The 17,684-nt window shown below is 33.9% G+C and overlaps 1 protein-coding gene across 5 annotated transcripts in view; it reads left to right on the top strand.

Moving 5' to 3' along the window:
- Ork1 (Open rectifier K[+] channel 1) overlaps nucleotides 1-17,316 on the top strand; it is a 75,721-nt gene extending 58,405 nt beyond the window's left edge. For all 5 annotated transcript variants that reach the window (XM_074183210.1, XM_074183209.1, XM_074183208.1 and 2 more), the window contains 2 exons: nucleotides 13,237-13,459; nucleotides 14,409-17,316. In XM_074183210.1, coding sequence (XP_074039311.1) covers nucleotides 13,237-13,459; nucleotides 14,409-15,787 — 1,602 coding nt within the window. In that variant the 3' untranslated portion in view covers nucleotides 15,788-17,316. The remainder of the gene's footprint in view (nucleotides 1-13,236; nucleotides 13,460-14,408) is intronic.
- The last annotated feature ends 368 nt before the right edge of the window (nucleotides 17,317-17,684 follow it).

The following is a 17,684-nucleotide window of genomic DNA, read 5'->3' as shown; positions in this document are numbered from 1 at the left end:
CGTGTGTTAATACAAAAAAATACTTTTTTCAAATGAAGAAATACATGTAAAGTGAGTTCGAATTATATCAAAGAGGCTACGTATAGCGCCATCTGCCCGCGAATAAATCAATTCTGTCAAATACAGATCCCGAGCTTGAGACTTACGAACAAGCAAACATACATACATAGGTACAGGTGAAGCTAATAAAAGCATGCTAATTAATAAAAATAGTACTATTCTGCTTATCTTCAATTCGATTTCAATTTGAGAGCCACCTGCATGCTGTTTCAACATGTTGGGTATCGTCCTTATCAAGCAAGCAGTCCTAGATTGAAGACAAACTTTGAAAATCCGAAACGAGTACTTCATCAAAATCATTACTTAAACGCAAGAGAGACATAAGTGGAACCACCTGGCGGTGTAACACGAAAACGTCGAACAACTGAAATCTTTAGATGCACTGGTAGTTTTTGTATTAACATGTTCATTCAAAATTTGATCTCGCAGTAAATTTTTGTCAAAGTTGATTTTTTTTCGAGAAGTCTGAAAAGAGGTCAATGTAGATACATTCTGGGCAAGATGTGATATCAAAGTCTCGTTTTCATCAGCATAATAGACTTTGAATTATGTTTCGTTCGGATTGGTAGAGCGGAAACATTGAAAAAATTAGAAAAAATCGAGCTGACAGTTCAAATTTGAAGTAAAGGTGAAGAACGGAAAACTGAGATACTTTTGTTCGTGTCATTTTTCTGAATTAAAAAAAGTGGCTCATTGAGGATTTTCGAAAAGAATATCAAATTTTACATGTACTCTAAGTACATGACAAAAAAATTTGGCTGTTTTTCACTAATTTCGCAGGAAAAAAGTTACTGCGGAATGACATTTCGATTTCATCTATTACTAAAATAAATCCATGTGTTACTACATCTGTGTGACGCTATATATATTTGAAAACACGAGCAGTACTCCTTGCAGAATTTTCAAGGTTCGTAGTACCAACGCATTATTTCAGTCCGCTCTTGAAATTCATACACAATTTTTTGTATAACAAATGATAACAAACGAAATAATATAAGTTCAGCTGTGTGATACGGTAGTTCAAGCCGCGAGGCCGGGCAATCTATTTTCATTTGCTATCGTCCAACCCTTATTAGGGATCACACGTTAAAAGGTAAGACCTCGTTAGTTAGTTAACGGAAAAACAGATATTTTCAATCAATAAAAAACTATGCAGTCATCATTTCAGAATCAGTAACTAGGTGATGAATTCATGTTATTTTCATCAATATCATTCAACAATGTTCAGTTTGAACATTTTCAACATATAAATTGTGTTACAAATTTATCTTCGAGTTTGGATTCGAAAAAATTTGGATTTTTAAAAAATATTTTACATTGTTTATCAATGCATTGTCAAAGATGTTACAGGATTGAATATAGAATTGGAAGTCCTTTCCAATAAGGTATCACTGGACTATTATTTGCATTTCGAAAGTTGTTAATATAAGTGTTGGTTGTAGAAATGTGATGACCTGAAAACTAACGAAACTTGTTTCTTGAATAATAATAATAATATAATAATATTTATTCACACAAGAATAATAATTACAGAGTATAATTAAACGAATGCAGCAGTAGATACTGCTTGTGTGTGGGCTTATACACTGTGTCCGTAAAGTATGGAACAAATTCATTTTTAGCTAAACAGGTCATTTTAAGAAATAATCCTGAAACACGTCGATTTTTGATGTTAATTTACCGTATTTTAAAATAATGATCTAATATACAGGGTGAATTACGTTCGAATAATGACGTCACCGTCATTTTTTTCAAATGGAACACCCCCATTTTGTCTCAATTTTCGGATTACTCTAGCTGAGCTGATTCCAAAAATGTATCACATGATGATTCCAATTGGTACAGGGTGGACAAAAATACAGTAGTTGTGTGTGTGTGCTAATAAAGTAACGCGTAACATTCTTTATTAGGTAAATTAACAATATTATCAAAAATACTTATTGTCTAGCGGACAGAATATGCTGGAATACATGACTTATATTAAATGTTCGAACTGCAGCCCTTGCTGTATTTGACAGTAACCCAAACGGTGTACAAATTCTTGTTGAACCTTGTGTATGGTTTCTTGCGTGATATTGTTTATTTCTGTTCGAATTTTCACTTGTACATCTTCAATATTTGCTGGTTTCGTTTTATAAATAACATTCTTCAGATGGCCCCACAGAAAATAATCCAAAGGATTTAAATCTGGTGACTTCGCTGGCCATTCAGTGGGTCCACGTCTACCAATCCACCTTTTCGGAAAAATTTCATCTACGTACCTTCTAACATCTACAGCATAATGTGGAGGTGCACCATCCTGTTGAAACCATAAACTTTCATCAAAGCCTCCAGGATTACGTCTGCTGGGAAATAAATTACGTAAAGTAGGTACGAGATACCCCCTTAAAAACTCAAGGTACTTTGCCCCGTTTAAATTACCTTCGATAAAGTAGGGTCCAATGATTCGATTTCGTACAATTCCAGCCCATACATTTACCTTTTGAGGGTATTGTGTATGATGCTCACGCATCCAGTGGGGGTTTTCTTTTGCCCAGTATCTACAATTTTGACGGTTAACCTCACCATTTAACGTGAAAGTGAACTCATCAGAAAAAATAATGTTTTGTATCAAGAGAGGGTCTCGGTGACATTTATCCATCATTTCTTCACAAAATTGGAGTCGTCTATCGGGATCATCTTCGTTTAATTCTTGCACAAGTTTGATTTTATAAGAATGCCATTTTTCAAGCTTCAATAGTTTGTGTACCGTTGTTTTGCCAACACCGATTTCGCGACTAACTTTACGAACAGAAGTATGCGCTTCTTCTTCAAAACTCAGTAAAACATCTAATGCTGTATCAGCATTTGCAGGGGGACGACCTGATTTGCGTACATTTGCAACCGTACCAGTTTCTCGAAATTTCGTTTCCAGCTTACTGACTGTTGAACGCGTTATAGGTCTTTCTGGATATTTATCATTAAACAAATTTCACACTTCCATCTGAGTTCGCGATCTGTCTCCATACCCAATCATCATAAGTATTTCAATTCTTTGTTTTACACTAAATGTAGCTAAGAAATAATTTCTTTCATATTCTGACTGCTAGACCACAAGTACCAAACATGTTTGGAAACAGCTCATTTTTATTACTCTAAACATGTAGCAAACTACGGGGTGTTACATTTAAACAAATTTCCGCTAGACAATAAGTATTTTTGATAATATTGTTAATTTACCTAATAAAGAATGTTACGCGTTACTTTATTAGCACACACACAACTATTGTATTTTTGTCCACCCTGTACCAATTGGAATCAACATGTGATACATTTTTGGAATCAGCTCAGCTAGAGTAATCCGAAAATTGAAACAAAACGGGGGTGTTCCATTTAAAAAAAATGACGGTGACGTCATTACTCGAACGTAATTCACCCTGTATATTAGATCATTATTTTAAATTACGGTAAATTAACATCAAAAATCGACGTGTTTCAGGATTATTTCCTAAAATGACCTGTTTAGCTAAAAATGAATTTGTTCCATACTTTACGGACACAGTGTATACCATGAGTATACAAACAAAATATTCGAGAATACTATTCTAAAATAACTAACAATAAAATACAAATACAATAGTATACAATTATTGTGAGAGCAAAATAAATATAATTATATTATGTATGCTTATACACATTAAATTAATGGCAGGTAATATAATTACGAATTATAGATACTGCATATAAATAATACAATTGGTTCTGAACTTTCTAAGTGTTAGTAATGTAAAAGACTTTCAAATGTGTTCTTATATATATATATATATATATATATATATATATATATATATATATATATATATATATATATATATAAAAGTGTGAACATGTAAAATGTTGAATAATAAATATCGAAATAAAAAATATGAACTTTTAGGATTTCAAAATAATCGAATATACCGATATACAAATACTAAGTGCACTTAAGATACCATTATGAATATCTAAATTTACTTTCAATTTTCAATTATTGACCGTATATAATGACGATTGTTTTACAAATAGTTTTAAATCTTTTTTGAATCTGAATGCTGACGTTTCGTTTTGCAGTGTTTCAGGAAGGAGATTAAATACTTTTGGTGCTAACTATTGATAGCATTTTGGGCCTATTGATTTCGAAGCGAAAGGTACTAAATAATAATGTTTTTGTCTCGTAGTGTAGGTTTGAGAAGATTTAATAAATTCGGTCTTATTGAAGAACTGAGTTGTAGCGATGTGGTAAAAGAGTATTTGTCTAATATCAAAAATCTCAGGTTCTTCATAGAGAGCATCACTCGCGTATCTGTTGTTTTTGAAAAATATCATTCTTTCTTACAATCTTTGTTACAATATCAGTATCAAATGAGCTCGTTTCAACTGAGATGCACTGTATGGTTTCTGGTCTCTCCATTTTGTAATTATAAATCTGTATGATTTTTTATTATTTTGATAATACAATTATAATTCACGTTTCAAGGCTGTGGCTGTATAGTTGGATCTTATTGATATTTCCACACGAGCGTAGCTAAATCCGTTCGACTGAATGGACACTACTATTTATAAACAGAAGTTTCTATCCCACAGAAATCAATGAGGTATCGAGTTTATATTGCGATAACGCAATATATGTCGTGCATTAGATAATTATCAATCAATGACATCAATTACTTATTCAGTTAGCTAATCTTTAATGCAAATGTTACAATATTGACATTCCTTGCCGCTGAGGTTGAAGTATCTATATGGAAAACCAATAATTTTTCTTTGAAACTTTGAGTATACTACGTGAATAAGTAGTTACAATACTTGATGATTCACCAGTACTCCTCACAGTGTATGAACTACGGGAAGTCCCCATTGCATTAAAAAATTCAATATAACGTAGAATAAAAGTATTTTCCAAAGACCATTGAATTTGAATAACAGACTATGAATTTTATTACTTTTCGAATATCATGTGGAATATAAGCTCTTGTTTACTTCAATACTTTGAAAACATTCATTGTTTCAATTGTGAATGGTCTATCTTACTATCAGAGGGATATTACAAATAGATATTTCGAAACGAAACATTCATCTCTCCCAACATTCTTGCACAGTTGATTCTGGTAAATTCCTACGGAAAAACTACTACTTCCCCGGCTAATACCTGATGTACAGATGTACATTGAATTGAATCCGACACACATTTATGAAAGATACCTCTCACAGGTTAGTCTTGCAGATGTTTCTCGTTTCTTCATCAGCAGTACACTACGCTGGAGTCAATCGGTTTCAAGGTATTACCTCTTATCAGTACAGGAAAGATCCAACTCAAACAGCAGTGCCTGGGATTCGATGAAGTCGACGAAGGCCGTTCTGGCTTGAACCTGTTGGCGAAGGTTCTACCGGTGACAAAGTTATTGAAGTGCTTCAAAAGATGGTAGTTGGTTGGCGAGAGGTCTAGGAAGTATGGTGGGAGATGCAGAACCTCGAACGTTCAATTCGTTTGATTTTCGAACGGATCCACTTTTCATCACACATAACGATACGATACAAAAAAGAAGAACAGATCTCGAAACGTGACAATTTCTATCAATAGTTCAAATCATGGGGCGCCCACTTTTCGAGCGGACTTTCCAGTACGTTTTAAACCAAAAATCGCATAATAGCTGACGCCCCAACCCGCTAATATCACGGAGAGTGGTCCCCATCGTCACCTCTCGGCGGGGGCGTGAGGGCGCGCTTGTCTGTAGTAGAAGTCACTTTGCTACTCTACTCTTGAGGTAAAGGTTAGGTTAGGTCCAAAGTGTGTGGGTCTAATCAAACCTCCACCGCAACCCGCAACGGTTTATGGTGGCTCACACCTAGTCACACTCGACCAAATGAACCCAGCTTCTTAACGAAGCCGATTAGTTCGTATGGTGAGTGGTCTTTCAGGTTAGATGGTAAGAGTACGGCTCCACCGAACTCTAAAAACCTGATTCGTCAGCTATACCTGACGATTTTCAGCCCTGTCCAAAAATTACGACCAAGGTGTCATTCGATTCGTATTTTTGCTCAGAAAGTTTAAGGAAAGGTCCGAAACGCGCCGATAAAAATTACAAAAGTTATAAACAATTAAGTGAAAAAAATTAGGCTTTAGTTTTTTTCTTAATATCTCGGAAAATTTTCAAAATTTTGGAAATTTGAAAAAAGATTTGAAAAGATCAATGGATTTGCGTAAAAAAAGTCACGACTCCCGAAACTGTATCTCGATTATTTATAATTTTTACAGAGCCCTGAAAATAGAAACAAAAGCGGATAGTCTGGCTTCCGCGCGCCTTTCGTCACTCTGACATAAAAACAAAAAAAATTATTTAAACATATTAAATGTAAATATTAAGGAATGAACAAATTCATGTGATGTTGGGATATATCAATAAACAATAATCCGCAGTCAAAAAATTTTCATCCCAATTTTAACGTTAATTATAAATTTGTTAATTAATAACTTTTTCTGAATTGAAAGTTAATATAAAAATCCCTATAATCATTAAACTAAAACCCTGGCATTTTTTCCTTTGGTGAAGTTATCCTTAATAGGCAAAAAATAGATTACTGTTGCCAAAATAATGCTAAAGTGAAAAATTTGTTATTTTTTATTTTTTTATCAACAATTGAAAATTATAATTTTATAAAAAATACATTACAATTTTTTTTTAATTTTTTATTGTTCCAATATCTCATGGCTAAAAACTAATTAATAATATTTATTTTAAATTTTTTACAGCGATTGTAAATAAATTCATTATAAACAAATACATTCATAAGCAAATCGAAATTTTTTTTTTGTATTATGTTAATTGAAAAAAAACATGATTTTCAGAAGAAAAATGGTTTCATGAAAAAATGTCATTGTTGCTAAAAAATGCGTTTGTTAATTAACAATCGTTTTTTGCAACTAAATATCAAAATTAAGGGACCGGTTTTTTTCAAATCATAAATTCTATTGTTCTTTAAGGTTCTGAACAATTTTTTTTCATTCTTTTTATAATTGTTCATTTAAAAAAAATTGTTATAAACAAAATTATTTTTTTTCAATACTTTGTTCTATAATGAAAGTAACTATGTGTTTTTTTTAATATCACAATATTAAACGTTTCATAAAAAATTGAATAAATTTTAAAAAAACACATAGTTACTTTTATTATAGAACAAAGTATTAAAAAAAAATTGTTTATAACAATTTTTTTTTCAAATAAACAATTAAAAAAAGTTTCTTCAAAACCTTGAAGAACAATGGAATTTATGATTAAAAAAAAACGGTTCTTTAATTTCAATACTTAGTTAGAAATTTTTTTAAGAAACCATTTTTTTTCTAAAAATCATGATTTTTTTCCATTAACATAATGCAAAAAAAAAACTTGGAATTGCTTGTAAACAATGTATTTGTTTTATAATAATTTTATTAACAATAGCTGTTATAAATTAAAAAAAAATATTAATTAGTTTTCAGCCATGAGACATTGAAACAATAAAAAATTGAGAAAAAAAATTGTAATGTATTTTTTATAAAATCATAATTTTCAATTGTTGATAAAAAAATAGAAAATTACAATTTTTTTATTTTGGCAACGGTAATCTATTTTTTTGCCTATTAAGGATAACTTCACCAATGGAAAAAATGCCTGGGTTTTAGTTTAATAATTATAGGGATTTTTATATTAACTTTCAATTCAGAAAAAGTTATTAATTAACAAATTTATAATTAACGTTAAAATTGGGATAAAAATTTTTTGACTACGGATTATTGTTTATTGATGTATCCCAACATTACATGAACTTCTCTATTCCTTAATATTTACATTTAATATGTTTGAATCTTTTTTTGTTTTTATGTCAGAGTGACGAAAGGCGCGCGAAAGCCAGACTACCCGCTTTTGGCTCTATTTTCAGGGCTTTGTAAAAATTATAAATAATCGAGATACAGTTTCGGGAGTCGGGACTTTTTTTAAGCAAATTCATTGATCTTTTCAAATCTTTTTTCAAATTTCCAAAATTTTGAAAATTTTCCGAGATTTCAAGAAAAAACTAAAACCCATTTTTTTTTTCACTTAATTGTTTATAACTTTTGTAATTTTTATCGGCGCGTTTTCGGATCTTCCCTGAAACTTTTTAGGCAAAAATACGAATCGAATGACACCTAATTTTTATCGGCGCGTTTTCGGACCTTTCCTTAAACTTTTTAGGCAAAAATACGAATCGAATGACACCTTGGTCGTAATTTTTGGACAGGGCTGAAAAATGTCACCAAAAAGAGCTGCATTGAGTACATGTGAACCAGACTAAACCCGCTCATGGGGGTTTTGTTCCTCCACCTGAGACAGATTCTGCGTACGCCACTCAAGAATTTGGTGCAAGGCGGTTTCATTAGGTACCCCGCTCTTGAGGAGACGACTCAGTCAATCCCTGCTGCACCAACGAACCTTTTTTTTACGTTCAGTTATTGGATCAGGAGTTGGGGAGTTGAGACGCTCTCGCTCCTTAAGATAGAGGTTTTCATGGAATGTGGACATATAAATAGTTTATTTCAATAAAAAAATGTTTGCTTTTGCTTAGTAGTTGACGCCCAATTCTTCCGTCATTCCACGAGCTGAAAAGAGGCAGAAAATTAAAATTTGGAAAAAAATAAACAGTACAATGTACAAAATTATCTATCGATACAGTAGAATAAATGATTATTGACATGAGAAGTTACAAAAATACAAGTCATTACAACGGACAAAACTTTGAAAACAACCTAATAGTAACAGCCCTAAAAACATCACCTGTTCCGATTATTTGTTTATATATTTTTCATGGGTCGAAAGTACCCATATTTCAGATTTTTTGAACCTTTAAAAATTCATATCTCTAAAAATATTAACTTCATCTTGAAAAGTCATAGTCAATACAGAATAAAAAAATTATCTGGTTGAAAAAAAAAACAATTACTTGCAGTTGTTTGAACAATTTTGGTTTAAACAATATGGCACTGGGTTGCCCCATGGCAGCATGCATTTATATCATCAGTAGGGTACTTTCAAGAGGATCGCATGAAAAAAATTGAGGTGGGTTCCTATTCAGTACCCATGCGCCAATTCTTTCTTTTCTGGAATATAAGAGTGTCAGGCATCTGTATTTAGTGTCAGGAATCACTCCCTTCGGTAAACCAAGATTTCGAAGACACCAGCCAAGCAGTATTATATTTCAAATAGTCATTGTGGAAATTGAAATTACAGAAATAGTTTACAGATCCTCGCAATTTCCATGAGTTTTAATTTCATGAGAATTTTTTTTCTAGTCTTGAGACCACAGAGCATTTATTGTTTTGTTATTTAATCAATAAAGCAGGAGAAATGATTTCACATATCAGGGTGGTCCCAGAAATACCCGGCCTGACCGAGAGATGGCGGCAGTTGTTTGAAAAAGATCACTGTATTGGAAAGTACACATTCTATAAAGCATATGTTTCAAGGTTGAAGACACTGCGTTGTTCAGTATTGGTTTGGCAGCTATCAATAGCGAACGATTTCGATGAGTTTGTGAATATGGAGAATATTGGTCATCGTTATTTGAAAGGCGGCAGCTCGAGCAATATAAAATCTGAACTAGATTCTACTCTGGGCGACTCTGCTCCTTTGTTTACAACAGTAAAATATTGGATAGCGGAGTTTAAACAAGACCGTAAACGGTGAAGGAAATCCACAAAGCGGTACTGAATGATCATCGACTGAAAGTGCGCGAGCGATGTGGACATGACAAAGCTGTGTGCATGATGGGTGCCGCGTTTGCTCACACACGAGCATGGAGAAACATGAGTCCATCACGTAACACCAGAGCCAAAAGAACAATCAAAACAGTGGTTAGGTTAAGTTAGGTCCAAAGCAAGGGTTAATTGTGGCTCATACCTATTCACACTCTACCAAATAAACCCAGCTTCTTAACGAAGCCGATTAGTTTGTATGGTGAGTAGTCTTTCAGGTCAGATGTCTTCCGACAGTCCGAGTGTCGCTGCATATGATGATTCAAATGACGGTGACCTGTAAGAAGGCCTGTTAGACATCGTAGTTCATCCCTACCGTAGTCCAACAACTGTTTGGTATCTAGCTTCGAAGGATGAATAAACGCCTTGGAGTGAGCCAATCCTGGAATATTCTGCCAGAAGTCTATAAATCCTCTTGCAATCCAGGTGTTCAATCTTTATTTGGCATCTAAAGCGATGTCAATGACAGGTTCTGGTCCAATGAAGCCTCTTGCAGCACCCTCCTTTGCAAGAGAGTCAGCATTGCTCCATTGCCTTCCAGGCCAGTATGGCCATGAAACCAGATCAGAGACAATCTGTTACGTCTTCCTATCGAGAAGAGTAATTTTTGGCAATTTGCTACCAATTTAGACGTTGCTCTGTAAGAGCCAAGAGCTTCCAACGCCGTTTGACTGCCCGAGAAAATTTTTATTGACTTGTATATGAGGTTGGATTCTACCAATCTCTATCAGAGATTGGAAACAAAAGAACAATCAAAACAGTGGACTCAAAAGGGAGAATCGGTTTCAGAGAAGGCGAACACCGTTTTATTTGCAGGCAAGGTCATGGCATCGGTATTTTCAGATGCGCGTCGGATAATTTTCATTCACTATCTTAAAAAAAGTAAAACTATCAACGGCGATTTTTATGCGAACTTATTGCAACGTTTGAGTGAAGAAATCAAGCAAAAACTGCCGCAGTTGGCTAAGGAATAAGTGTTGTTTCATCAAGACAATGTATCAGCTCATGAATCCATCATATCAATAAACAAAATCAACGAATTGTAGTTTTAATTGCTACCTCATGTACCCTATTCGCCAGATTTAGTCCTCTCGGATTATTTTCTGTACAGAAACTTGAAAAAATGGATCAGTGGTCAAAGATTTTCCAACGATGAAGAACTGATGTCGCCAGTCAATAGCTATTTTGAGGAGCAAAGCAGTTTTTATTATGAAAACGGTATCGAACGTCGCTGGGAAAAGTGTATAGAGCTGTAAGGAGATTATGTTGAAAAATAGATTATTTTTTTTTAATTTTTGTGTTTTCTTTGTTGGGCCGAGTACTTCTTGGGCCACCCTCGTTTATTAATTTTTTTCAGTATTAGAATAGTATATTGTGTAACAAGTGCGTGAAATCGACTTTTTTACACAAGCGTGGAATTTGCGACACGAGCCCTCAGGCGAGTGTCGCAAACAACGCGAGTGTAAAAAAGTCTTCACGCACATGTTGCATACTATACTTTTTCTACGACCATACAGAGAAAATTAGGCATCATTAGTTTAAAGAGCTTTATTGAATTTCAGAATAATTAGTAAGTACCTATATTATAAAATTAACAATTAATTCTTATACTGAGATTATTATTTTTGGTTTTCATTCTGATGTGGAATAATAATGATTATTAATAGTGATATTGGAACCTGTGACCATTCCAAAACTTACACCTGCAGCATTTGATTTTTCTATTAGTGTGTTTCTTGACTTGGAAGTTGAGATGATAGAAGTAGTGGCGATAGGGGCTGAGAAAATTTGATTTTGAGGCCATAAAATTTTATTTGCCACATCAATTTTCTGAGTAATTGAGTTTTCTATATAATGCTCTGCCACTGCAGAGGATTTCCAAACTCCATGTTTTTTTAAGGTAAGCAAATCGCCTCCAGCGTCTACTAATAACGTGGCGGATGACCGCCTAAAACGGTGGCCTGTATATTGTTCAGCATGAGGTAAATTTAGGTATTTTGCGATTACCGAAGGAACTTTACCAATTTTATTTATACCAACGATCTGGCAGGTACATTTTCCACCTTGATAATTAATAAATAATTTTTTTTCTGCGTATTTTTGCGGACGGAGTGCCGTATATTTTCGGTATAATTCAAGATGTTCCGTGATGGTAAATTTTCTTGAGATTTTGATTTTTGTATCATGGACGTTTACTATGAGTATTGTACCTAAATCTTCAATATCATCTAATTTCAGTTTATACAGTTCATCTCTTCTAAGAGCTCCAGCAAGTCCAAATATTAGTATAACCTAAAAGAAAAAGAAATTACAATATAGAAACTAAAAAAAGATTATGGCTGTCAGAAATCGAACCCAGGTCCTTGGGCGCGCGAGGCCGACACACTACCGCTGAACCAAATATATGTGTGAAAACGCGATTTTCAACGCCCAATTCAAAATAATTTAGAAGATCATAGTTAGATATCACATTAACATAGTTTTAGATAATATATCTGATTTGGCCAACTATACTTATTAGGATCTACTTTATTTATAGATATTATTTTCTATTTATTTAATACTACCGTGAGACATTAAACTTACCTTGGTCAATAAAAATTTTTCGTCAGGAGCTTCTTGTATAAACTTCAGTAGGTATTTGTTCTTTCTCCAAAACTCTGGATTTTTTGGGAACGTATCCCTCACTCTTCCTTTTTAAAAAAGCACGTACCTTAGGATAGTCAATATTTATGTTTTTTTTTAATGCTGATGGTACTTTTTAGCATTGAGAAATTACTCCAAAGTGTTGCTGCCTTAAAGTTCTTGGATAATTCTGACTAATATGCCAATATTACGTTTTCAGAAAATGAATTGATATTCTTTGTTTTCCTCCATGATTACACGCTCAATGATTTTTGGGGTAATAAAGTCTTACTAGCCTCATTGGCTGCATCCATAACATCCGGCGGGGTACTTCGTATATCTGAATGATCAGAATCCATTATAATATAATGTTAAAATATTAATAACTAACTCTCAACAATGAGCTCACAACAATAATGATCAAGCTATTTTCCAGTTTATTTATGATTTATTGCTGCTCTTAAACAAAAGATGCACTAAGGCCGACTATCAGCGGAATATTCATGTATTAGGTCTTATAGACAGACCACAATGTATTTCTTATGAGTATATTTCACGCACTGGTAATAAAAACACTTGAATGTACCATGTTATTCTTATGGGTTTATTTCACGCCCTAGGGCGTAAAAATAATTTCACGCACAAGGGCGTGAAATTACATTTTACGATTCGTGAACGGTGTGTGAAAGTACTATTTCACGTACGGGAGTAGAAAAAACACATTTTCGCTTGAATTACAAACAAAAGTATTTACTTCTTCATTTCAGTTCAAAAAGTTGTATCGCCGTTGGAAGAGTCTGAATATTGAGAAAAATTCTGCAAAATTAGGACTGATTGGACAAATCATCCTGTACGCTGTGCCTGGTCTAACTTTCTTCATTTTCCTTCCATCAACAATCATAAGTTTTTTCGAAGGATGGAACTATGACGTCGCAGTTTATTTTGCTTTTGTTACCCTCACAACAATAGGCTTTGGAGATTATGTTGCAGGTATGGAAATTGATACATTCGCCATCTGTCAAATTTCAAATTCAGATAGAAAATGGGCCACTAGTTGATTGATTATGAAATGAATTAACTTTTCTTTTCTATTCATGCCTGTATAGCTTTGTAGTTGAATAACCACGTTTTCAAAAGATGAGCATGTCATATTGTAGATGAAACGTTGAAAAATGTTGTCATTAAACAGTCAACAGGCCCTGAAATATATGAATATAATGGAATCTGTTCATAAAAACCTGAGTGAAAGTTTTTTTGAGACATTTTGAAGATACCTTTTGTACATTTTTATTTTTTCACGATAAATCATGTCATCATATCAACAAATTGACCAATTTTCCTGGAACTTATCTGTAAATAACTTTATTCCAAATATCGAAGAGAAGCATTTCAATTTTTCCTGGTCAACTATTATTCAAAAATATTTTTTTCTGAGGAAGTGAAAAAAATGTTTCGTTCTATTCTGTCTTGGCTCTCTTCTTAATCTGAAAACACTCAATTATTGAAAACTTCAAAATTTGTAGAATCGTTAGCTTTTGTTTAGATATCATATCACCCAGTTTGAGGATTGGGAATTTTAGAACAAATAAGGATGGTTATTTTTCAATGAAAAACTCTCTATTCTATCCTATTCCATCTCTATTCCATCCATACAATTTTATGATGCATTGGGAGGTATTATTATGAATACTCTGGCCTGGTAAAAAATAATAACACTATCCTTGATAACTATTAGAGAATTTTCACACTTTTTTATTTAGGTTCTCTACACGAGTTCTTTTTTCATTAGAGTGAAACCTGTGCGGAAAAAAGATTTCAAATATACCAGTCCAATTGATGACGTTACCGTGTGTCGAAACGCGTCTTAAATAAAATTCATTGTGTTTTATTCTGAAAACAATTTATCTCAGCTTTATTTGACAATTCGTTTTTATTTCAGGTGTTCAGAATGTTCACGGGTTTGATCCATTAATAGAAGCTGGTTATCAAATATTTTTACTGGTATGGGTAATAGGAGGCATAGGTTACGTCCTGATGGTAATTGGTTTTATTACTCAAGGTATGAGAAGTAAAAAGATAGCAAAAATTGAAAAAATGCTATCAGAAAATATAAAAAGGACCCCTCATAAAATCCGACATGAATTACGTACACTTCTTCACGAGTTCCTTTTCATGAGAGTGAAACCTGTATACAAAGGAGATTTCGAATACACCCCGACTATCCTAGAAAGAAGTCAAAGTTGTCCTGACTTGACTATCTGGAGGAAGAAGGATTCTCCATCCTTGGCCAGGAAGAGAGCGATGTCCGAATGTTACAAATACAACGTATTGGAGAAGGTCCAGTCCGAAACAGAATTAGACAAAATCGACAAAGAGAGAACATTCAAACCCTCTGACGCATTTATGAAACAAAAAGATCTTCTACTTAAAGTTGTTGATGCTCTGAGTGCAACAACCAGAACTCCAGGCGAAGGTGGTATACATTGCTTCTCAGACAGGGAAATCCTTGCCAGCGAACGGTATGACGATCCTCCAGACTTCAAGCCACAAAGAAGGCGCGCCATGAGCGACATAAAACCTCCCCTTCCCCAATACTCGAGCCAACAGACACTCAATACTTGGTACGGAGAGGACGCTGCAAAGGCCATCAACTTCTATCGCAACAAACGTGCATGGTCTGTTGCCAAACCAAATGTTGAGGAGGATAAACCTACATTCCTTCAACGGATTCAACGCCTGAAAAATGTTTTCAGAAAAGACGATAGAGATGTGGATGTCGAAAAGCAAAACGAAGAAAATATCCCAGAGAAAAAGAGTAGAGCATTTTCCATTGTATCACCTGAGGTTAGTAGCGCCCGAAGAAACTCCATCAGGGCTATTCGGCAGGGACAAGTTTTAGAACAAACATCTATAGCTGATTTCATCAGAGCGCTTAGTGCTATTACAGTGTCGGACAATTTACCCGAGGACCAACCCAGGAGGAAACTTGGCACGGCAAGTTTGACTCCGCCGAATTATTCTCCGAAATCAAGGAAAATGTCTATCCTGCCACATATTTCCAACAGAAGAACATCTTTAATTCCAACTTCCCACATAACTCCAACACCTAGAAGATTGTCCTTGAGACCGGTAGAAGAAAATATCCTGAACTTTCCTAGTGAGCAGTGCCCGCCCATATCGGAAGCAATGAACTCATTCGGTGTCGGAAGGACAGGTAGAAGGTTCTCAGTGAAGCCTACGAACACTTCCAATTTGGTGTCGTTTGTGAACAGCCCAGTGAAAAATCAAGTGAATAGACGAAAACGACACGATTCCTAATGTATATAGAATGAGTCTGTGGTATCACATTTTGACGATGAAAGTAATTCTGGAAAATTGCCTATTCATAGTGATTGGCGATAACTGTGATAATATTCAGAGTTGGATAACATTCGAAATAGGCGTTTGTAGTGCCTAATAAAGTTTAGCAACTGAATTTTAGATTGAAATATCATCAAGTTGGTTCAAGTGGGTAATAATTTGAATATCTTATCACTTATCATTTATTTGAAATAGTGGTTACAAAATTTAGTCACACGGCGCCCATATGCGACACACCGCCACCATCTCCACAAAAAAGTATAAACGAGAAAGCTTTCTACTTATTTGAAATAAGAATTATGCTAAATAACTACATCTATAGATGTTTATTTTTTCATCTTTATCTATTCCTTATTGTCGCGATCTGTTCGTTACGATTAGGCTACACTGACATCTGACATATTGAACCGTTAATTTCGGTGTTGCCAGACTGACGGAAGATTCCGCGAACACCAATTAAATTTTTCCTAACTTCTGCCTTATCTACACTCGTAAGGGGTATTTTCTGAAATGCATTTTATTATAGTTCAATTAACTCACAACTTTGATAGCTGAGGGAAGCAGAACTCGCGTTCACTTTCAAACGCAAAATAATTTAGCGCCCACCTTTTGAGCTTGAATGGAAAGGGGTTCGGCATTTTTCAGTTAGGAATCAAAACACATTGCACTAGACTTCTGAAAAGAACTGATTGGGAACTTATTATTGCTAGAGATAGGGAGTGAAAAGTCTGCAACGAAATATACAGTGTGTATCAGCAAAATAAAATTAATTCCATTACGGGAGTTTTCAGTCATGTACTTTTTCTACAGAAGAATTCATACAGGGTATGTCATATAACAGTGGCCAAATACAGATACTGTATTTTATTCAACTTTCGGACTGTCAAAACATTTGTTATATGTACATATACGTTCGGGTTATTCAATCTATGAATACAGTCTTAGACCTTGAATTATAAGGTTATGAATTATATTGATTTTTGAAATATATTGTTCTCAAAACTCCAACAATTGCATGCATCTTACGGTATTTCATTCAAAATGAGAAAAACGTAAACTAACATCCAATGAAACTCGTTTGTTTTAGGGGTGATAAAATGATTGTTTTTATTTCAATCTGAGAAATCAGTTGCTTTACTTGAGGATTTTATCCGGCGTTCCTGTACATGTGATTTATAAATATATTTCTAAGTAATGTGCCTATTTTAAATATAAGCACCCCAGTAAGATTAGGAAATGAATGGTAGGGATGTAAGCAAGAAACTATTTATTTGAGGTTCATTAAAAAAGAGTCCAATTCCTTTGATGCCTTCTTTCTAGCAACTTATGTACCTGTAGTGAAACAATAATATGTAACGTTATTCTTTTGTGAAATGGAATTGGCTGATTGTACTGCAAATTTTCTATTGGTAAATGGTAGCAGTGTACGTTTTTGTGATGACACCGCTAATTAATGAACATTTTTATAAAATAAATCCACAAAACTACTGATGTTGTTCCTCAATTGAAAAACTTTCTTGAACTGTGAAAAAATGCAATTTTCTGATAATGTATAGCAATTGTTATCAAACCAATTAAAATGATGAAGGCATTTCGAAATATTAATTTTGCCTAATTTAGATAAAAAAGCATTATTATCTTTTCAGCAATCGAAATGTTGTGGTATAAGGAAACTGATATAAATTGAAACGGGTATAAAACGGGGAAAAAGGATTTAGCTTTCTATTTCTCCATCTTGATACAAAAAATGTAGGAACCTGCCGAAGAAAGGAAAGAAGCAATAATTGAAAAAGTAACTCTATAACAAAGATGTGTAGATCATGCAACTAACTTTCAGACACAAACTGAAAGAAAA

Source organism: Leptinotarsa decemlineata, unplaced genomic scaffold, assembly GCF_025532065.1.
Source record: "Leptinotarsa decemlineata unplaced genomic scaffold, Ldec_3_MD MMD2_tig00026336_RagTag_RagTag, whole genome shotgun sequence".
NCBI lineage: Eukaryota > Metazoa > Arthropoda > Insecta > Coleoptera > Chrysomelidae > Leptinotarsa > Leptinotarsa decemlineata.
Note: the sequence above shows the minus strand (reverse complement) of the source record. Positions and strands in the feature narration are given on the sequence as shown.